The 23045-nt window shown below is 40.0% G+C and overlaps 3 protein-coding genes across 4 annotated transcripts; all 3 read left to right on the forward strand.

The window, feature by feature from the left end:
* Nucleotides 1-777: 777 nt before the first annotated feature.
* On the forward strand, nucleotides 778-7853 carry dus3l (dihydrouridine synthase 3-like (S. cerevisiae)). The gene is made up of 16 exons (XM_087834822.1): nucleotides 778-939; nucleotides 1147-1237; nucleotides 1976-2231; nucleotides 2326-2674; nucleotides 3531-3565; nucleotides 3644-3736; nucleotides 3924-3965; nucleotides 4126-4278; nucleotides 4396-4512; nucleotides 4727-4792; nucleotides 5158-5268; nucleotides 5536-5632; nucleotides 5815-5890; nucleotides 6867-7055; nucleotides 7330-7458; nucleotides 7574-7853. The coding sequence occupies exons 2-16, from the start codon at nucleotides 1161-1163 to the stop codon at nucleotides 7644-7646; spliced, it is 1863 nt and encodes a 620-aa protein (XP_087690948.1). The 5' UTR covers nucleotides 778-939; nucleotides 1147-1160; the 3' UTR covers nucleotides 7647-7853.
* A 971-nt stretch (nucleotides 7854-8824) lies between these two features.
* LOC102798607 (zona pellucida sperm-binding protein 4-like) lies at nucleotides 8825-12192 on the forward strand. Its single transcript, XM_087834827.1, has 12 exons — nucleotides 8825-8969; nucleotides 9206-9520; nucleotides 9603-9718; nucleotides 9798-10044; nucleotides 10111-10233; nucleotides 10319-10491; nucleotides 11011-11108; nucleotides 11238-11383; nucleotides 11483-11660; nucleotides 11736-11871; nucleotides 12040-12114; nucleotides 12184-12192. The coding sequence occupies exons 1-12, from the start codon at nucleotides 8825-8827 to the stop codon at nucleotides 12190-12192; spliced, it is 1761 nt and encodes a 586-aa protein (XP_087690953.1).
* A 1997-nt stretch (nucleotides 12193-14189) lies between these two features.
* On the forward strand, nucleotides 14190-22489 carry cndp2 (carnosine dipeptidase 2). Of its 2 annotated transcripts, XM_087834681.1 has the most exons (13): nucleotides 14190-14225; nucleotides 14334-14437; nucleotides 15560-15638; nucleotides 15965-16108; nucleotides 16203-16365; nucleotides 18034-18122; nucleotides 19641-19841; nucleotides 19924-20008; nucleotides 20103-20263; nucleotides 20374-20538; nucleotides 20977-21118; nucleotides 21939-22086; nucleotides 22287-22489. In XM_087834681.1, exons 3-13 carry the CDS (start codon nucleotides 15579-15581, stop codon nucleotides 22351-22353), a joined length of 1425 nt encoding a protein of 474 aa, XP_087690807.1. In that variant the 5' UTR covers nucleotides 14190-14225; nucleotides 14334-14437; nucleotides 15560-15578; the 3' UTR covers nucleotides 22354-22489. The 2 variants fall into 2 exon arrangements, with proteins under 2 accessions (XP_087690807.1, XP_087690808.1); XM_087834682.1 differs by having other exon boundaries at nucleotides 14201-14382.
* Nucleotides 22490-23045: the final 556 nt, after the last annotated feature.

Genomic DNA, 23045 nt, shown 5'->3' on the forward strand with positions numbered 1-23045 from the left:
TAAGAAAATGTTTTTTTCTTTTAGTTAAATGACTGGAGCAAAGATCTCCATTTACACTCACCATACAACTTTGTTAGGCACACTTTGCAAATACCAACTTGGACCCTCTTTTTTCCCTTCAGAACAGCATGACACAGATTCCTGTGAGATTTTGGTCCATTTTGAAACGACAGCATCACACAGTTGCTGTAGATTTGTCAGCTCCTCATCCATGATGCAAATCTCTTTTTAATATATATTATTAGAATTTAAAGGATATTTGTCAGCATTTGTTATTTGTTTGAATAAATATTACAATGTAAATATTGATTTTGGAGGGTATACGAGTCACAGGCATGTAGAAATCTCATGTCTCAAACAAATGCATCAAAGCCACATCAGGCAGGCTGATAACACATTTTATTGTCATTCGATTTTTTTAGCTCTCAAATGGTTCAGTCAAAACAAAAGGAAAGAAAACTGCACAAAATAACAAAACTGGATATAAATAGATACATTATTGAATAAGGTTAAAGACTAAAAATAATACGGTCTAAAATAAACAATAGTCAGTTAAACTAAAAAGCCTTGTGAACCAGCTGCTGCGACAGACTTGACCAAATTGACAAAGACTAGCGATAAAGACATTTCATGTATATTTTTAATTTGTTTTACTTAGTCACACTCCAGCCCAGTAGGTGAATCTGAGTGCTGGATTTCAAAGGCAATGAGAAAGATTTGCGTGCGGTTCGCGGAACCAACGTTCAGCCGCAGGTTTACCACGGACGTATCTAAGGTGCTGCACAATGGTTTCCTCGCGATTCTGGGTTGTGCATGTCCAGTTGTGAAAAAAAACAACAAAAAAACCCCAGGAACTTTTGATTTGATTTCTACGTGCTGTACATCAGTTGTCTTTTAATTTCACGGTTGGAGCAAGGCGGTTGTTTACTCAGTATATCGGTAAGTGGTCTAACTCAGCTACAAGAGGAAGGTAACTGGTGGAAGTGTAAGGTTAAATATGGAGCACAGAGAAAAGCAGGCAAGCTGATTATGATAATAAGGCAGTACCTGAACTGGTTTAATGTGTGCATAAAGTATCCTAACGTAGGATTGGGAGCTGAATGGTCCTGTGAAGTGTTTAATTAGAAAGGTGTTAAAATGTTGCAGGAAGAGAGACTGTGATGGAAACAGCGGAGGAGGTGAACGTTTCGAAGAGGGCAGACGTGGCTGCAAAGGGTGAAGCTGCGATCAAACCAGAGTAAGATACCGTTAATAACTAAGAAAACTGTGGAAATCGCATTTTTATGTTTTTGCGGCAGATTTCAGGAGAGGGAAGCTGCAAATTAGAACAATCTTTCTCCAACTTTCAAAAGAGACAGACAGCCATGAGTCAGGGGACTGAAGATAACGCCAGATTTTTATGATGAATGTAAGCCAGTTAGTAAGATGGGAGCAAGCATAGCTGAATAAATAACCATGTGTTTGAGTTTATGAAAGAACAAAGCAGACCATCTGACAAGGCACGTGACTGTAAGGAGGCTGTCTATATCTGAACTTGTTAAGATGTTCGTGTGAATTTATGTGAAAAAAACTGTAGAAAGTGTCTATAAGAGATAATAACTCATTTACACAACATAAAAAATATGACCCTGTAGGGGTGAAACAGGGGCTTTGCAACCCCCAGTGGTGTAGTAAGGACTTACTGCCTTTATTTTCAGCCTTCCTGCTGCTTTGTCTGATGAAGCAAAGAGTGTTACACTGTCAGCAAAAAGGCTGTTGAAGGCCCTCAACTCTTTGCTTTCAGTGTTTATATAGCCCCTGCTTCTGTGCTACAGGGTCTTACTAGTTTAGCATAATTTACTCCCATTATGCTCTTTTTTCCCAGTGTGAATATAGTTCATGCTAAAATGCTTTAGAGACACGCAGACTGTTTTTACACATAATTTAAAACAAAATTTATCAGGAGGATTCTTTCATCATCTTCTTATGTTTGCAGATTCCTTACAACCAAAGACAAGTTTCATGGGTTGTTAGATTCAGAGTGGCAGGGCTCAAAAAGAGAGAAAGCCAGTGAAAGTGATGCAGTTGATGGTTCAAAGGAGACTTCTTTGGAGGAACCTGAACCTAAAAGGCTGAAACAAAATTTTGAGGGTAGACCAGATGGCAAGCGTCTTCGGGGACAGAATAAGTCAAGGCCGCACACAAAGCCCACAGCCTACGATGAAAAACGACTTTGTCACTCAATCATTCAGGTATGAAGCTCTGACTCTGCATTCAAAAAGGCTCTGTGCAATACATTTTGATCCATATAGTTATTTTTGTGACTTTTCCCCTCCATAAATTTAGAACAAAGAATGCCCCTTTGGAGCAAAGTGCTTCTTTGACCATGACATTGTCAAGTATATGGACTCTAAGCCTTCCGATATTGGGGAAACCTGTCACATCTACGAAACATTTGGAAAATGCGCCTACGGTTTGTCCTGCCGCTTCGCCAAGGCCCACACTACGCCTGATTTCAAATCCATGGAGAAGGCCGATCTGGTCAAGGTGTATGAAGGCAGGACTATGGTGAAGAACAACATGAGTAAGGAGCTCCAGGGTCGCCTGAGGAAGCGATCGGTGTCCTTCGAAAAGTCAGAAAAGTACCTGAAAACACTCTCAGACAACAAAGATAAAGGAGCACAGCAAGGCAATGGTAAGACGAGTGAAAAGGCTTTTATAAAGAATGCTGCCATCACAAATTTTGCTCATGTTTTTTTTAGGAAGAAATGGATACTGAGTATGTCACTCAAGCCTCTTTTTCACTAGTACCCACTTGCCTCGGCTCGGCTCAACACGGTTTTGGTCGTTTTCCATTATAATTGAGTAACATCTGTTGTGCGTGGGGTCGTTATAGCAACACAGCCAAAAGTCCAGTGATTTATAGCTTGTGACTTTCTATTTTTGTGAAGGGGACGTTCTCATAATTCATCAAGTGTCACCATTGATTGGCTTATTGGTGGTATACAAACTGTTGATGTCACATTTTCAGATCAGCTCACTTGAAACCGCGGCTGAGTACGTACTAAAAAAAGTACCCAGTACCAGGTATTACCACCTAATGGAAACCCCTAAAACCGTATGGAGCATTTTGGCCGAGTAGGTACTAATGGAGAAGAATTTAGAATAACACTGGTAAATAGCAGTTTACTTATTTACCGATATACTGAGTAAACAGCCACATTACCCATAAGGCAACTTGGCTGCCATCAGGAGCCACAAAGGCTGAAAGCATCTCTTTTTCATTGGTGCAATAATATGCCACAAACTGATTTAACTGTGTAAAATCTGTGGAGTTATGCTTCAAGAGCTGCTGTTTCATAAAATCACCCTTGACCAGCTCACCCAGTTTTAGCAGATTAAATACACTCCTATTCTGTTTCTTTTAACCTGCACATGTGTTGACCTGTTGCTACATACTCATACATGGATTATCAATTCTAGTGTATCTTAATTTGTTCCTTTGTCTCACTCATGGGATCTATGTGCATCTGAATTTTCTGCTGATCAAGCTGGAGAAAAACAGCCTGTTTCTACTGAAGTACAGGTAACCTTTTCTACTAACAGCATTCCCTCTTACTGACCACTCTGTCATTGAGCCTTGTGTTTTTTCATTTAACTGTAGACCAGCTCAGATAAACAGTCTACTCCAGTGAAGACCGTCGGCCCGTTGACCGATGCAGATGTCATCAAGCTGCGCCCGTGTGAAAAGAAGCAGGTATATCTCTTCCAGTCGCTTTCCTCCAGAGTTTTCATGTCTGTTTAAACGATAAACAAGATGTTTTAATAAACTGTTCTAATCAGCAGACATCTGATACTCATGTATATGTTTAGGGAATAGTTACACGATTTAAATTACAGTCAAATTGCATTGCTTAATGCCTCTTTTTGCCTCTGTTCTTAAGGTGGATTTTCAAGACAAGCTCTATCTCGCCCCTCTAACAACTGTAAGTACCATCACACTGAAATCAGTATTGGAGTTAGTAGTAGTTGTGTTTTTTAATGTATTTCTATCTTTAAATCCAGGAATGTAGCAAGTGCAATTAAATAAGGACCTGTAAATGAGGTCTGGATCTGATAAAGCAAGTATTTCTTTAATTTCCTCAGTGTGGAAATCTGCCTTTCCGTCGCGTGTGTAAGCGCTTTGGGGCAGACATCACATGTGGGGAGATGGCCATGTGTACAAACCTGCTGCAGGGGCACCAGTCTGAGTGGGCCCTCCTGAGGAGACACGAAAGTGAAGATGTGTTCGGTATTCAGGTGATGTTTAAAATCTTCTGAAGGATTCAGTCCTATAGAGGGGGTTGGTGGTAAGACGTCTGGATTTGTGCGAGAGTGCAAGGACTGTGATTTTTAAAGCCTGAATTGCATCTCTAGGTGGAGGGCAGTTTCCCCGACACAATGACGAGGTGTGCAGAGCTCATCAACAACAACACTGAAGTTGATTTTGTGGACATCAACTCTGGGTGTCCCATTGATCTCGTATACAACAAGGTAAACTCTTAACTTGCCCCCCCCAAATGCTCAGACTGTGACTTTTTTTTCTTTCATTTCCTAATAGACAAATTGAGACTTCCTATTTTGCAGTCAGATGCATTTTGTGTGTTTATACTACAGCACAAAGAGCACAGATACCAGCATTTGAGAGGAAGTGTTAAACATTAATATGACAGTCACTGACAGATGGCCTTTGTTTTTTTCCCATCAGGGCGGAGGCTGCGGCTTGATGACACGTACCAGAAAATTTGAACGAATAGTCAAAGGAATGAATTATGTAAGTATGACTTTTTGCCTATCGTATGGTAATGATGCAAGAAGGAGAGTTTTGTTGCTCTTGTGGATCATTGCAAAGTTACAGTTCAGTTCAATTTTATTTATATAGCACCCAATCACATAAAACAGTTGTCTCAAGATGCTTTATATTTTAAGCACAGTATTTCAGAGAAAACCCCAATTCCCCCTCGAAAAGCATTTGGCAACAGTGGGAAGAAAAAACTCAATTTTAACAAGTAGAAACCTTCCTGGCTCAGGGAAGGGCAGCCATGTGCTGTGACTATTTTAGGGTGAGGGGAAGAAGACAGGATAAAAGACACACAGCCTTCAGTTAAAGGCTGAATGAAAACATTTTTCTCCCTGTAGGTCCTTGATGTCCCTCTAACAGTCAAGATCCGCACCGGCGTTCAGGAAAAGTCTAACATAGCACACAAGCTCATTCCAGAGATGAAGAATTGGGGCGTCTCAATGATTACAGTAAGTAAAAGAGGAGCATGTTTGAGCAATGTGAAATCGTCCCTATGCCATAAATCAACATGATAAAAAGGAAATTTCATTTCTAGGTTTACAGAGTTGCCAAGTGTAGCTGTAAGCATCCATAATTCTGAATCGGTATCATTTATGTAAATGTAAATATCCTATAGTGACGAATCATTCTCGAGATGTTATTCTGTTCGGTGATGTATAACATGTTTACATACGCCTCTCCTATTAAAAAACATTGACGCTGTGTTTTTCCTACAGTTGCATGGCAGATCCAGAGAGCAGAGATACACAAAGTTAGCCGATTGGGACTATATCACAACATGTGCCAAGCTGGCTAGCCCCATCCCACTTTTTGGTATGTGGATTTGTAAAGGTTACACAAAAAGACAAAAGCCTCCTGATGTTTAAACAGTTTCATGCATTTAGTTTGGTGTTCTCTAGGTTGTAAAACCTTGCACAGAATGCAGTGTAGTGTTTTTATTGTACATGTTTTTATAGTACATATTAATGACAGGTGATTTGGTTTTATTTTTCTAGGTAACGGAGACATTTTGTCCTATGAGGATGCAATGAAAGCGAAAGAGACCGGAGTTTCTGGGATCATGATTGCAAGGTTAGTGTCATTTCCTTGCAGCGTAAAAAAAATGATTGAAATGCCTTAAAAACGGATAAGATGACATCTGGAACTGATAGCCAGTGACTTTTGTTTTTAGATTTCACTTAAAACTTTTTCCATTATTAGAGTTCAAGTATATTTGTTTACACTCACTGGCCATTCATTAGGTACACGTGTCCCACTTTTTCTTAACACAAATATTTCAGACTGCTTCCAGTTGACAGCCAAAATTGCAATATGATATAAGACTGCTGCCTGCTCTGGTGAAACTCCACTTCTGCTAGAACATTTGGATCAAAGGTTTAGAATTAGGTATAAACAACATGGATCCATCCCGGGTTGTATCTGTGGTTCAGGCTGGTGGTGTAATGATGTGGGGGATATTTTCTTGGCACACTTTAGGGTTTTGGAACCAACTGAGCATCATTTACTGCCACAACCTAACAGACTTCACAGTAACTCCACAGTCATCAGATCTCAGTCCAACACAGCAGCTTCGTGATGTGTTGGAACACGAGAGTCACATCGTGGATGTGCAGCTGACAAATCTACAAGAACTGTGTGATGCTGTCATGTCAATATGGACCAAAATCTCTGATGAATGTTTCTAGTACCTTGTTGAATCTATGCTACAAAGATTTTATGCAGTTCTTAAGGCAAAATGGGGTCCAATCCAGTCCTGGCAAGGTGAAACTAATAAAGTGGCCATGAGTGTATTTTGCCTCAGTGAAATCAAGAATCTTTTTAAGTTGTTTTAAAACCCAGCAGCAAATTTGTCAGAGGTCTTAAGGCTAATATGTGGGTGTCTTTTTCCATGTATAATTTTCAGTTGAAGTGTGGAAACATTGTTTCTCAGAGGAAAATACAAAGAAAACACAGACCACAAATTACTCCATAGGATGTAAGATCCTTATACATTTATTTATTTATGTATGTATTTATTTATTACCTTTTCTGGGTTCTCTCTCTATAGGGGTGCTCTCATTAAGCCTTGGATCTTCACTGAAATCAAGGAGAGCCGACACTGGGACATTTCGTCCAGTGAGCGACTGGACATCCTAAAGGACTTCAGCAACTTTGGCCTGGAGCACTGGGGCTCCGACACTAGGGGCGTGGAGAGGACACGCACCTTCTTGCTTGAGTGGCTCTCCTTCTTGTGCCGGTGGGCTACAACACATTTCAGAAATTTTGCATTTGTTCTTTTGTGAGCAATTCGATTCATATATTCTGTGCAATTAAGCTGTTTTAATATAATTTTAGGGTAACAGACTTATTTGTGGTCTTTTCCCATTAGTTTATGAGACTGGGGACATTTAATAGCTGAAAATGTGTGATAGACTATGTTGCATTCCACTTCACTCATCTGACTCTCGCTGTTAAGTTTTCCTGTTTGCTGGGATAAACGTTGCTTTCCTTCTCCCTCCATCTGTTCTCAGATATATTCCAGTGGGCCTGTTGGAACGAGTGCCTCAGAAGATCAATGAGAGACCTCCGTACTACATGGGCAGGAACTATTTGGAGACACTGATGGCCAGTCAGAACGTGGAGGACTGGATCAGGATAAGGTGAGTACAAACATGCCTATTTTCTAGAATTACATTTCAAGATTGCACAAAATTAAGATTTTAAAAATGCAAAATGTAATAATGAGTGTCTTATGAATTGTTTTCCACTTTCCAGTGAAATGCTGCTTGGACCCGTACCCAAGAATTTTGAATTCTTGCCTAAGCATAAAGCCAACTCCTATAAGTGATTTTCTTTTTTGTTCAGCTATTAAAATCATCAAGATTTGTGGGGTTTTTCTTCTTTTTTCTAAATTGTTCAAGAGATCAAGCTCAAAGAGAGAAGATATTTTATGTTTTAAGTGATAAAGACTCTAGAATAGTCTGTTTATTTGACCTGTGTTGCAGTAGAAACATACATCGGTTTTCATGTAATTGAGTGCAAATAAATGTTTCGCAACAACAAGTGATTTGTGTCATTTTATTTTTCTATTGAAGGAAATTATTTGATTTATTTGACCTTATTAAACAAACAAATACTGAACAGAGATCATCTGTCTGCATGAATTTTGTAAATATGTTTTGAAGTTCTATATTACCTTGGGTAAGCCCAGTGATGATTCACTATGTAAAGTATTTTTTTTTGGAAATATTTTGTTAAAATATGCAACAATAAAAAATAAAACAAAGAAAAGCAATAAGAGGACCTGAGCAAGAAGTGATAAATGATGTAATTAAGGCAAATAAAGAGATTTTAAGGGAAGCTCGTTTTCTTCACTGGAAAAGTCAAACTTTTGGATTATTATCTTAAATTTGAGGTTTCAGTAAGAAAGTTGAGATTTTGAGATATTAACCAAACATTTGCGTTTGGACTTTGCAATTTTCTTCCACAAGCTCAGACACAAATATTGTCATAGGCGGGGAAGAAACCACTTTCATCCCCGTTTCCTTATATATAAATAGAAGCTACATAATTAAAAATATTTTGTAAGTCCAATTTTCTGGACTGCTTTAGTGCAGAGGTCATTTGATCTTTCTCAGCACGCCCCACTAGTCCACTTCTTAAATATGCCTGCGCCAAATTAAAACGAAAATAAACATCAATCGAGAAAGATAAATTGTTGCGTTTTTGTTTACATCTAAGGTCTACGGCCACCACAGAGAAACTTTAAGTGATTTAAAGATTTTTCATAGTATCTAAAAAGAAATTGCCATACCCTATATAATAAAATATTGGCCAGATTAATGTAAATTAAATGAATAATAATTAAGGTTGAAAATAAATAAATAAACAGGCGAGTTTCCTTCCCGCCTGTAACGAGGCAGCAGGTGAAAAATCAGCAGCAGTCAGGTGCAATCAATTAAGCTGGAGCCAGTACTTGTAGCGGGGCGCGAGGCTTTCTGCAGCTGCATGAGAGCTTTCACGTGAATGGCTGGGTGCAGGCTCGAGCTGTTGCTAGTCCTGACTTGGACTCTGCTGCCGGTGTCCGTCCGGGGGTGGGAGCGCATAAATGAAACTCAGCTTCGCAGTTTGTATGAGCCCGGAGAGAGGGGCGAACCACATGACCCTACAGGTAAACAGCAGGGAGACGGTTGGGCAGGTGTATTTATCAGGATTGGTCACTTACGACTTGTGGCTTCTAACAGCTTGTTGCCTGACGGCTAATGGTGACAACCTACGATATAGATTTGAGAGGAATGAACATCATGCTTATTACGCTACACTTCTGGCTTTTCCTGCCCATATGAATAGGGTTTTTTTTTTTTTTATCTTGTTGTCAGTGACCTAACAACGACCTCTGTTGTCCAGATTACAGTAGTGGCCTTGACCAGGGTGAAGCTAAAATTCTTGAAGATGTGGTCCTTGAAGCCGAAGGTGTTGCCAGCAGTGAAAACTTTGACTCCGATGTTGACTATGATGACTTGGCCATAGATGATTCTAGACCCACGCACTATGGTGGTGGTGGTGTGGACCGTGGGTTCCAGGTAAAATTTGAAGATGAGCCTCCAAGGAGCTGGCCAGGCAGTTGTAATCCAACTGCTTCTGATCTAGAAGTTGTTTGCAGTGAAAGTGGCTTCCAAATTACTCTGCCAACAGGACCTTTGAGTGAGGTCAAGGTGTTTGGTATGTACTTGGATTAGATTTTTAGATTTGTAATAGATTGAATTGCTCTGTCTGATAAAACTTTGGCATGTACTTTCTCCAGGCTCTGGGGACAGTCTGCTGCCTATTGTTGGTGCGCCAGAAAACTGTGGTTATGAAGTGGATCTGCTGAAGAACACCTTAACTGTACCCTTCAATGGGTGCAATGTGGAGCGGCATGTAAGTTGCTTAAGAGTTTCTCCCTTGACTGTTTTGCTTAACAGGAAGTCATTAAACTTTATTTTACAATTTATTATAGGCGGATGGCTTCAGTCTACAGCTGTTGTACACCGATACACTTGGCCAGAAACGAGTGTCGACCACATCTTGCAACAAGTTTGATCCAGAAATGGTGCCACGTTCAGGTGGTGGGCCCTTGATGTGTGTTAAACTGGTCAGAGATCCACAAGCACTGGTTCCACCAGCTATGTTACCAGTTCCTCCAGTACCACAACCAGGATTGCCCCAACCAGCATTCCCTCAATCATCACCAACATTAAGACAACGTGAGTGGTTTGTAGAAGATGCTTTAACATTATTCAGATGAAATTAATTGTTTTTCCCTTTTTCAGATTGCAGCATCCCTGTGGGAGAGCAGGTGAGATGTGGTCATTATGGAATATCTATCCCAGAATGTCGGGCCATGGGCTGTTGTGTGGATTTGCTAGCGTCTGTCTGCTACTACCCACTTGAAGGTAAGGCTAGTTTTTTGACTGATGGTATAAATGTTGAATTTTTAATCCGTGAAACTTAAGTGGCTTTTTTCTATCCTTCCTGTAGAGTGCACAGTGGATCAACATTTTGTATTTGCCATTCGGTACAACTCTGCATCCATCCCTGTGGATCCTACCAGACTGATTGTTCCTGGAAATCCAGAGTGTAAACCAGCCATTGTTAACAACCAGGTCGCCATCTTTAAGTTCAAAGTTACAGAATGTGGAACCCATTCTTATGTAAGTTACCCCTCCACCAAAGCTGTTACTTGGCAAACTTTGTAGGAATGCTTTGACTTTTTGGCCGCAACCTGGTATATGTCCAAATCTGGAATAAGAATGCTTTGGTGCTTGACTTGGAGATGTTGGTATATGCTACTGCAGGACTAATTTTAATGAGCGGTCATGACCAGCTATCACCCTGATTTGCTACTGCAACAGCCTACACATTTTGCTGCTAAATGGCAGGCAGCAGTACAGGGGGCAGTACTGCTGACAGATCGGGGGTTTATGCAGCTTAAACTGGAAGGGTGTCTCTAGTATGACATGTCTAAAGCTTGTTGACTGTCTGAACTCTTCCATGCGCCAGCTGATCTGTCAGAATAAACTTTTAATCTAAACTGTCACTGGTATGAGGTTCTCCTAAAAGGTAACAAGGTTTTGAGACTTAAGCAGACACTTGGCTTTTAACGTGCTGGCTTGTATTCTTGTAAACTGCACCTCAGTAAGTAAATCATCCAATGTAACTTGTGTTGACAGGATGTTGGTGAGGTGACAATATACCTGGCTGAAGTGCAGAGTATTGTTCACGCTCTCAATCTAAAGTATGGTGTCATTACAAGAACTGATCCACTCAGGTTAGTGGCTTGTGCTAGATTTTAATATGCAAACAAATCTAACAGACTGAGGGGCAGGGGCACATGGTGAGCAGTATGCTGTGTCCTAGACTGGCACGTGGTATTAATGGCTTATTTGATCTCTTGTAGATTCCTGATTGAGTGCCGCTATAACAAATGGGGCACTGCTCAGTCAATGGCTAGTGTTGGCTACATGGTGAAGACCCCACCTTCCAGTATGCCTTCTTCAGTCATCTCTAACAGTTTATATGGTGTCGAGTTGAGAATTGCCAAAGGTTGGGCATTGAATTCTTTCCAACAAACTACAGTAAACAGGCTTGACAAACTCTGCTGGTGTGAAGACTGGCTAAATGCCTTCTGTTTCATCCCAACAGATGCGACTTATTCAAGTTTCTATGACCATCACCATCAGCCCTTGCGGCTGCTCCTCGGCCGCCCTGTGTATCTTGAATTGCGCCTCAGCTCTCCTAACGCAGATGCAATAATTCTTGTGAATTACTGCCTTGCATATCCTCGTTCTGCAAGAAATGCTCTGGTGCTAATCTATGAAGGGTAAGCTCAACCATCAACCTTTTAGAGCTTGAAGGTTATCTTGAACTTCTGACTACAAGTTATGCTTGTCTGCAGGTGTGCCAATCCTCACGATCCACATGTGTCCATACTTAAAGTCAGCAATGTTCCTGGAGTGAATCATGAAAAACGCTTTATAGTGAGTGCCTTCCAGTTCATGGATCAAAGGACAAACAAGTACCTAAATGAAGAGGTGAGTTGGAGAAGTTAATGCTGGAACAGTTCCTAATTTACATGTGTTTAAAAACAAAAAACTAAGGTTGTCTGGGTTCAAGCAGAAAACTGTTTTTAAAGTCAATGTTTGCCTTGGATATTGAAAGATTAACTTTGTGTTACTCACATGGTGTTCATTCCCTGCCAGATTTATTTCATGTGCTCTGCAGAAGTTTGTCTGCCAGCAGAAAAGAGATGTGATGAGCGGTGCTTTGATGGGAGGGTGAGTCGCTAAATCTTGGTGATAATTTGCAACTTGTTTAATGGTCTAATAAGATTCATTTTCTTCCAGGTTCAATAAGGATTTGATCTGGAAACTAACATTGTGATTTAACTAAGAAAATAAAGCCTTTTAATTCACTATGGATGGATCTTTTGTCATCATTAAGAACTGCAAGGTATAACTAGTGTGGACCTCAGGGTTTGGCATTTCAGATCCACACATTGAAATGTTGTTTATTGAACTTATCAAGCACTAAAACATGAAACAATTCAGTGATCATCAAATACTGCGGTGCATGCTATACAATGGAAACATTGAGCAAACACATGAAATATTGCGTCTAGGTAAAATTACCATAAGTTTGGTGCAATTTCAAGTGTAGTTTGCCATCGTACTGCATAATGTACTCAAAGGGAACCTGGGTCTGTCCTGGGGCCTCATTCCAGTGGGATGTGCTAGAAATGCCTGAGCTGATTCTTTTAGTCATGGAGTAGTGGGTCTGAGCCCCCCACTGATGGGTAAACCCATCAGACTCTGTCCAAAGTTTGTCTTCATCTAAAACTTGTAAAAAGCAGGGTGTGGAGGAAGCGCTGTAAAGGTGGTGTGACCTTGGTTGATTAGCACTTGTGATTTGATCACATTTCACTGTGTGAAATGTGACGCTGCACCAGTGTTGGCCTGTCGCTGTCAACTTACTGTCAATTCCTCAGATTCTCATTGTGCCTGACCGCAAAGCCATATATCAAACTACTGGAAAATCATCTTGCACTCCAAATAAATACTTGATACAATGCCTTATGGTCACTGCTTCAGCTGTCAGTTTAAGACTTTAAAATTACTTGTACTTCTGAATAATTGTCTTTTATAGATGTATACCTGGCAGTCCCTTTATAATTCATTGTTGACATCCAAGTGGTCCCACAAATCTAAAGGAATCTGGCTTTTATCACTGTAGCCTCCCCTTTTCCCCCAGTGATGTTGGTTTCATAAAACAAATTTAAAAGCTTCCCCTCTTTGGGCCTGTCATTTACATGTGGCTGCTTGTCATTAACATGCCTTAATTTGTTTTTGGTTTTTTTTTTTTTTTTTTTTTTTTAAAAAGTCATCTTCAGAGCTTCCTGACATACACCCATCTTGATAATCAGGTCATTTACTGATGGATGTTTATACTTTTAACCTAAAGCTATGTGCTGTTAACATCCCAATCCCCTATAAATTAGAAGTTTTCAGTGAGCTTGATCCATTTACAACATTGTAGGAGCCATATGAGTTTTTTGGATTAAGAGGGTTGGTTAAAATGCACACATTGTATTGGTGCACGGGTGTGGGGCGTGACTAATGGGTGTTAGGTGATAAATGTGGTTGCACTCACCTGTTCACTGCACCTGATGTTGAGCAGAAGGGTAGGTAGGGTGAGCATGTTGAGTCATTTAGATGCTGCTTTTTTTTTTTTTTTTTTTTTTTTTTTTTTTAAATGCAGCTTGAGTTTAGTTTAGTGCACTAATTTATGCCATAGCCAGAGGCTGTAGTTTGGCATAGTAATTGGTGTAATGTTTGTAAGTTGCATTCGTTTGTTTGTGCAGTCTCTGCATTTGTATCATGTTTTGATCCCATGTACTGATTTTGTATAGTGGACAGTGGAATTAAAGGAGCAAATAGTACAGAGGTCTATCTCATGTGTTTATTGTTGCGCGTCATCTGTGTCCTCATGCTTAGCCTGCAGCGGCCGTTGGTTGGAAGAGCCGCAACAATAATTTTGTAAGAAACATATTTGTATGAATATGCAGGTAAAGTCCTTTATACAAACCAGAGGAACTAAAAGTCTACTATACTTAAAATAGTGAAAGCTTTTTTCCATGTGCCATACTGCTTAACACTGGAGTCCTTTCTTAAATATTTTTCTTTCGTTAACTTGAAAATGCAAAGAAACAGATGTGCAACTATGTCTATGTGGTGGTGGCAGATAAAATAAAACAATTATTTTTTTTTGTCATTTTTAACAAACCGGAGAACAATTGAGAAGTAAATTTATTTTTTTTCCCGATGAGACGCCGGTGACGAAGCAGCTTCCGATGACCCATAATTCTTTGCGCTTTGAAGCAGTTCATATGGTGGGTTGTTGTTTTTACCCCACGAGTTGAATCGCTTTGGGTTTTTCCCCCCACAAAACAAGTAGCGTTTGTTGTTTTGCTTCTTCTTTTTCTTTTTTTTTATTGCAGACCTCACAGAGTTGTCCGTCGTTAAGCAAATACAGGAAGTCTTTGTCAGGTGAGAAGGGCCCGGAGTCACATGTTTACATCAGCTGATCTGGAATAAAAACACAGTAAGTCTGTTTGACAAGACAGGTAGATTTTAATATTTCTCCTTGCAGTTTAGAAATGACCAAAGCATTTGGCTAGATCAGCTCTCGGTCACATTAACCCAGACGGTAGATATAACGGCAATGACCCGTTACCTACCTTCCAGCATCCGCTTAGCTTAGCCAACTTAGTTTCGCTTCACTTACCATTTTACCACCTCATTATTCGTGTTCCATAGCATGCTGTACAAAACCCGCTAGTACCAAGTCGAAAAAGGGTATATCCGCTTAAAAAAAAGAACTATATTAACTATTACATCAAAGTCTCTGTGCCTATTTTGCATGGAAATATTCAGATATATGGTCTAGAGGAGTGGTCGTGCAACAACAAGGGCGAGTCCAAATTTCAGTGCACACCTGCGGAAAGTAACCTCCGTGTGTGCTGAAGTTTTCATGGCCTTCTTTCAGTTTCTCACTCAGTACGAAACGGTTTAATTGTTGTTTATGGCTTTCTTCACACAATTAAGTGATCTTTTCACGTCTACACATGTTATCAACCATAGTCTACCTAACTGTTGTTTTAATACTAATAAATAATAAACAAAATATATTATCTTTTGTGCAGATCGATTATGTTTGGTCGCCACACAACTCTAAGGTGTTAAGACATGAGATGATATTTTCTATGATAAGTACATTTAGTTTAAACAGTACTTTAAATGCAGTTACTCAGCGAGTGAGGCATTTTACAGTAAAGTTCAACTACCTTAATTAATTTACTGCATCAGCATGTGGCTTTTAGGTTATCTGATAAGTGTAGAAGCAGGGACCAGAAGGCACAGAACTGAGCATTATCCTTTACTGCGTCAGTTGTTGCGTAACTTTGCATTATGAGCCTCACATTTCTTGACATTTTCTTGCTGTTTTGTTCTGAAAACCTGGTGTTAAAGTCCTGATCAGCTGCAGCTGTAGATCTGAGAAATTATGATGTGAAACAAGCTTAAGTCTCATGACCTAATGTGCAGGATGGGAGCTGCAAATTCAGCAGCAGTCAGCAGATTGGCAGGAAGGCGTGGTCTTTGTCCTCTCATAAGATTGCACAAACCCAGAGGTGGACTCACACCAGTCTGCTTGTTTAACCTTCAGATCCCATTGCTGGCACAAAATGTCTCATCTCACAGAACTTTTCAAGTATGTGGACGACCACCAGGACCTGTATGTGCAGGTAAGATTACTCAGGAAAAATATAATAGTTATGCTGGACTCAATGTAAGACCTCTTGGCTGTTTAATCATTGTATGGTTGTCATTTGATTTAATGGTTTATTGAGCTAACTTTAAACTGGACAGCATTGTAACTCATTCACTTAAGCTGGCGCTATAGTAGATGCCAACTGTAAAACCAGATATTATAACTGCTGCTTTAGTCAAATTTTGTAGAAGGTCTGGTGTCCTAAGAATCACTTGCTGTGGCTCTTTTTTTGAGCATGACGAAAGTGCCTAAAACACCTATTTTAATTTCTTTAAATCCCTTTTTCATAATTGTCCTCAGCGCCTCGCTGAGTGGGTGGGTGTCCAGAGTGTGTCTGCTTGGCCTGAGAAGCGCGGGGAGATCAAAAAAATGATGGAGATGGCAGCCAAGGACATCGAGAGGCTGGGAGGGACTGTGGAGTTGGTGGACGTTGGCAAGCAGAAGGTCTTGCACTGGTTACATTTCTTAATGCATTAATCATTTGTATATTGCGTTATCTTTTCTACTTAAATTTCACCATAAATCATTATTCATGCAGCTTCCCTCAGGAGAGGAGATCCCCCTGCCTCCTATCATCCTGGGGCAGTTAGGATCAGACCCAGCCAAGAAGACGGTGTGTATTTACGGGCACCTTGATGTTCAGCCAGCAAACATCGATGATGGCTGGGACACAGAGCCTTTCACTCTGGTGGAGAAAGACGGTAAGAGGAGAATACTTTTGGCCTGTGTCCTGCACAAAAGAACCCTGGAGCTGCTTCTGAGCTGGAAAGTTATGCAACTGAAGTCAGCTGGAACGCGCTTTGGGCTTGTAAAAATAGATGAAAATTAAAACTTTAAGGCTACTGTATCCAGCTGTTTGTAAGCTACACCGGGTAGTTTTTGGTTTAGCAAAGTTATAATATCAAATATGACTGAAAAATGAGCTACCGTACTGTCTGTAGATAGGATAGATGGCAAAACTAAAAGAAGAAGACGAACTAATTTTCTAAGATGAATAAAGCTGGTCAATTACTATGAAAACAACAAAAAAATAATGAGGACAGAGTGTTTTAGTGGTCTTAAATGAACAGAGATTACAGAAAACAAAAACAAATCCAGTCAACAGGTAGGTAGTGTAAGATGAGAATGCTATATGGCACTATAACTAAGAGAAAGCGTGCCATCAACAAGCTAAACTATGTAGACTACGAATGTGTCTGACATGCAAAGATGAGTAACACAAAACAAGTCACAGGATTGTCTTGAGAGCTTGAAAAAAAACAAGGCAGTTGGTCTTCTTTAAGTTTGCAAAGACATTTCACCTCTCATCCAAGAGGCTCCTTCTAAAAACAAATGGTTGTGTGTCCCAGGTATTTAACCCTTAGTTGGTGTTATTCCCTTTCAAGATGGCCCTGAGACGCGTTGATCATGTCATCACCTGACATGAGGGCTCACCTTGGCTCACGTCATTACAATCACTTGGTCATTACAATGACTGGAGATTAGTCGCAAAGCCACCTTGCCTCTGCTCAAAAACCATCGTTGGAACAAAGGTGGTGGATTACAACACCGGCTGTCAGCCACCTCCAGTGCAGGCCTGAGACCCGATCCCAGGTGCTTCAACCCACATTCACACCTGATCTTAGGCGATCTCAACAGGCCTCATCGTGGTGTATGGCAGGGGTGGTGCAAGGACAGGGGTCATCTCGCGACAACATCAATAACATCAATCTCTCTCTTTGGTGTTTAGATTGGTTGAATTATATTTAAATGTTCTTCAAGCTTTAATCAGCTTTCTCCTTGCAGTAACAGCTGGCAGCATGTTTCCAAAGTCCAGCCTAGTTAGCTCATCTTTTGTTAGAGCTGCAGTCTTATCGCCAGTCTTCTCAGGCCAAGTTGAACCCATAAAGTTATTATTAGAAGCTTTTGGAACAGACTTGGCTTGTGAAAAGGCAAAATGGCTCAAGTTTAGTTCTTCTGTGTGTTGTATTATTACAACATATATCTGGATTTAAACAGACATGGATGGGTGTTAAAGAGCTTTTTGCTTCCTTAAAGTTCTGGTTTGTTGGACTCAGCATGCGTGATCTTGTGCGTTTTGAGTCAGCTGACACAAAATGCCACATCCTCTTCCCGCTGTCTCATTCCTGCCTGCTCAGCTGTGTTAGTGCTGCTTATGTCACATTTTACAAAAACTTGCTGCAGACCTTTTTTTAAAAAAAAAAATCATGAACAAGGGTTTCATATTGTTACACATAATCTTAGTCATGATTTAAAATGGGGCACTGTCGTCTGCTGACTATGTAATAAACATAACCTTAGTGTCATTTGTCAACTCCACTATCTTCTCATTAGAACCTTGAAACTGAAATAATGTTTTCTTTTTGTAGGTAAGCTCTATGGACGAGGATCTACTGATGACAAGGGTCCAGTGTTGGCCTGGTTTAACTGTATTGAAGCGTATCAGAAGATCGGAAAGGTACAGTTACTGCCAACAAAAGGTGTTTCAAGTTCAGATAGTTGAAAGATGATATAATATTTTAGCGTTTCTTAAAAAGAAAACCCTGTTTGAACAGTGACTTGAAACGCTTGAAATTACTGACAGGAGTATATTGAGGTGTGATGGTTTATTTCAGAATCTGTAAACGTACACCGCTACTATTATCATTTTTTTTTTTGGTTTTTTTTTTGTACAGTGATGATAAAGCAGAATAGCTACTATATAGCACTGTATTCTAAAATGATATGTGGGTCATTTATATCACACATAAGATCAATTATATGCTTAGTTTGGACTCATGCTCAGTTTTATTATTAAAACTTATTGTGAGAAATGTAAAACCTGTGTAATAATAAGTATTAGTAAGTGTATTTTTGGGTTATGTAGGTTGTATTTGATTTAATAATGTGCATAATTAGAAATAAGTTGATAAAAACAAAGCCTTGCAACATGGAGCAGCTGTACACGGCTGCATTTCCAAACTGATTAATCGTCATTCTTAGAAATGGATTATCTCTGTGTTAAAGTACACCACTGATTTGCAGATCACTTGTTGATTGCTTCAGAGCTGTCAGCAGTAAATGTCTTGGTCAAAGGTCCCGGGGTAGGATTGTCTTAGGCAGGAATCACTTAATGTTTATGATAGGTTTGTAGCATAAACCTATTCGCTGGAACGTTAAGGACAATTTAATTACACAGCAAAGCAAGACACGAGTAGGCAAAGTTCTTTATGTTTCTCGTGCACGGGAGAGAACTGGACAAACGCTTGATCCCAGTTGCTCTCGTCCGCTCCCCCGTAACACTGCTCTTTTATTGAGGTTACATGAATATACATAGGTGCATTAACATATGACGTCTACATACACACAAAGAGTACCTTGCCTGTGCGTTGTGTAAGCGTGTGTGTGTGTGGGGTCAGAGTGTGACCCCATAAAGACTTCCCTAAACCTGCTGGTCTGGAAGTCCAGCAGTTCATCTAAACAAAAGGCACTTAGACTAAAACTGACATAGCTACGTTTATCCTACCACAAATCAATAAAAGAAGGTAGACCTCTCCCATGCTCCCAGGATGTGGGTGTGAATGCCAGAACACTCAGAACACTTTGCAGACTCCTAAGGATCACACATCCTATCACTACACAATTGATTATACACCTCTAAGCATATATGGTTAAATATTTCTAAGCATAAATGACAATCAACAATATAAACCTAACAGTTTAAACTGAAGCACATCGTCTTTGCTTTTTCCTGAATTGTACTGTACTTTAAAGCGATAAAGGAAAGTTCACGCGTAGCAAAGGCTGGAGATAAAAGATCAACAGTCAGCATGTGCAGGGAGTCCAAATTAAAAATATGAGATTAATCAACTGTTTTATCTTTAGAAAATGAGAAAAACAGATTCACAATGAGCCTGAATTTAAACTTGAACCAGTGACCAAATTTTAGTCTGCTGATTTTTTCTTTCTTTCTTATGTATCTCTCTTCTTGTTGCAGGACCTTCCCATCAACATCAAATTCTGCTTCGAGGGGATGGAAGAATCTGGATCTGAAGGTCTGGATGATCTTGTGTTTTCTAGAAAGGACACTTTCTTTAAAGACGTGGACTACGTCTGCATCTCTGACAACTACTGGCTGGGCAAGAACAAACCCTGCATCACCTACGGCCTGAGAGGAATCTGCTATTTCTTCATTGAGGTGAAGTCCTGTTGGATTATTGTTGATGGGGAGAGACACAAGCTGTGTATTTTAAAATAATGTTTTACGTTCCAACCTCAAGGTGGAGTGTGGTGGAAAGGACTTGCACTCAGGGGTGTTTGGTGGCTCTGTTCATGAGGCCATGACCGACCTCATCGCACTTATGGGCAAGTGAAGCTGATAATTGTGATTTTTAGTCTCACACACCTTATTTTACAGCAGTTTAGAGTTTTAATCATGTGTTTGTGACTTCCTGCACAGGCTCCCTGGTTGACAAAAGGGGTAAGATTTTGGTTCCTGGGATCTATGACAGTGTGGCGCCTCTGACAGCAGAGGAGCAAAAGCTGTACGAGAAGATCGACTTTGACTTGGATGAGTACTGTAAAGATGTGGGGGTTTGCCGGCTGCTGCATGACACAAAGGCAAAGAAATTATTTATGTTGTTCACATCACTCATTGGTGGAAATGTGCTGTATGATTTGGGGTCATTCACACTTTTTGAACCAATTTTTCTTTATTTCTTCCACCGTAGGAGCAAATCCTCATGCACCGTTGGAGATATCCTTCTCTTTCCCTTCATGGTATTGAGGGGGCTTTCTCTGAAGCAGGAGCCAAGACGGTTATTCCTCGCAAGGTCATCGGCAAGTTTTCCATCCGCCTTGTGCCTGACATGGACCCCAAAGTTGTGGAGAAGCAGGTAAACACTGTGATAGGTCACAATAATGGCATATAGCACTCACCTAAACAATGTAGCAGAGGTTGCTCTGTATCTCTGCCACTTATTGGTAGTTAGTTGCTCAGATGATTTGCTCAGCCATGCATTGTTTTTTTAAGAAGTGTGTAAAAGAAATTGCAATGTATGAAAATGAGAAATATTATGAATATATTATATTATGACGTAAAGAAAACTGGAGTGATTTAATGTGAATGAAGGTAACTTTATTTAGACAGAAAACCAATGTCACAGGTCATAAAATACACAGGAATTAGAATATACCTGCATAAAATTAGAAAAACCAACCAAGGAAGTCAGTTTCTTTTGCCTCACCTAATACAGTTGAACCCTTTGCACACATAGTGAGCACCAAGTTGTTTTTGCATAAAAGCTCCAACAAGTTATCTTCCCCTCTTCAAGGTCGTCGATCATCTGCAGAATAAGTTTGCTGAACTGGGAACCCCCAATAAACTGAAAGTGAACATGGGCCATGGGGCAAAGGCCTGGGTCTCAGACTTTAACCACCCACACTACATGGCAGGGAGAAAGGCCATGAAGACAGGTACAAGGACTTAATGATAAAAGCTGTTAGATCAGAGAGGGAGTTCACTCAATCTCACCCATTTCTGTTATCTTGATACAAAGTCGAAATCAGTTCTGTGTTTATTGTATCACAAAAGTGTAAAACACTTTCTCCTGCTATAATACAACTGACTTTATTACAGTTTACATGTTGATACTTTTTCTTTAAGAGAAATCAAATATTTTGTCATGTTTCAGCTCCTGTCCTCGGGCAGATGTTTCAGGACATTAAAAACAAAGACAAGCAAATTTATTATCCAAAAGCCTTGTACATATTGTGGCGAGCTCAGACAAGGAGGAGACAGAGACCTGCTATTCCTGCCTTAGCCGAAATGCTAAGCTACAGGGAGGACAGCCTTTTATTACGAACGCTCATTCACACACCGCAGCAGTGAGAGGTGGTAAACGGGCACAGCCATCTAACTCACGGTGCTCCGTTAGCCACACCAAACACAGAACACACAGCAGCATTGATGTTACACACTAACACAAAAATGGTGAATCAACACCTGATAACTCTAACTGCTGTTATAACACTAAAACTTAGAACACGTTAACATCAGCTATACAGCAAAGTCCTCGGGCCAGTGGCCCCTCCCCCTAGACCAATGAAATATCTTTATAAGCTTTTCTGTTATATGCATATTTTTGTGGACGTTTTTCACGTATTTTCACTGATGGGATTACACCCAGTTTTGATGTGACAACAAAAATATTAGTATCATCATTATTTTTGTTATTATTATTATTAAAATTGTTATTGCTTTTTGCATTGTTTTCTCCTCCTCGTTGTGCTGTAGTCTTCGGGGTCGAGCCTGATCTGACTCGCGAGGGCGGCAGCATCCCGGTCACCCTGACCTTCCAGGAGGCCACAGGCCGTAATGTCATGCTGCTTCCTGTAGGGTCCTCTGATGATGGAGCTCACTCTCAGAATGAAAAGATCAACAGGTTGGTCACAGCTCACACCGTTTCCCTTCTTTTGAAATGTGGAACAAGTAGGAACTATTGATAAAACGGATGAAATATTGCAGTAAAAGAAGAGGATCATGTTCATCATCTCCAGATTATTTCTGTGCTGAACTTAATGACAGGTAAAGTGAGTTTTTTAATTATAAACCGTTGTCATAGCTTTATTTCTCCATTTTCAGATCAAACTACATTCAGGGAGTCAAGCTGCTGGGAGCATACTTCCATGAGGTCTCTCTGCTGGAGTGATTTGATGGTGTCTCATAATGACAGGTGTAAAATATGCTCATCCTTCATTTCAGTACATAAACTTAACCTAAACTGGAATTACCTTTCACAATGAACGGTTTTATACACCCTGCTGATAATAAAAGTGTTTTTCGTACTTTGTTGAATTGTCCTCTTTTGTTTTTGTTCTTTTCATGATGTAACAGGATTTACTTTTGATGCAGTGCACCACTCAGCATGTGGGTCATAACTCACAATAATACTGCCAGGTCTCTCTTGGAAAGGAGATTTTTAATCTCAATAAGATTTTTACCTGCATAAATAAAGGACTAATAAAAAAATAAATAAAATAATGTTGGTAAGCTTAATTTAGAAGCTGTCAAATGTGTTTGAGGCATCAGTGATAGCAGCATGACCAAATGCTGTTATTGTATTAGTGTTTTCCACATCACAGCATTAAAGTACAATCAGTCAATTTGAATGTGTCGATATATGTAGAAGCTTTCCCAATGTAAACAGTTGTTCAATTTCCAGTTCTGCAAATGACTGTGCTTGTTATATGTAACCGGTCCAGTCAGCCCTTTTATTCTGTGATTTCTGACATTACTTGTCTTTATGTTACTTTAGGAAAGATAAATCTGGGTGAGTTTATATCACAAACTTAGTTAATGCCATTTCCTGAGAGCAGGATGAAAATACCACCAGGTATTCTG

The sequence above is a fragment of the Neolamprologus brichardi genome, chromosome 22 (genome assembly GCF_056152115.1).
Source record: "Neolamprologus brichardi isolate AB-2024 chromosome 22, ASM5615211v1, whole genome shotgun sequence".
Classification (NCBI taxonomy): Eukaryota; Metazoa; Chordata; class Actinopteri; order Cichliformes; family Cichlidae; genus Neolamprologus; species Neolamprologus brichardi.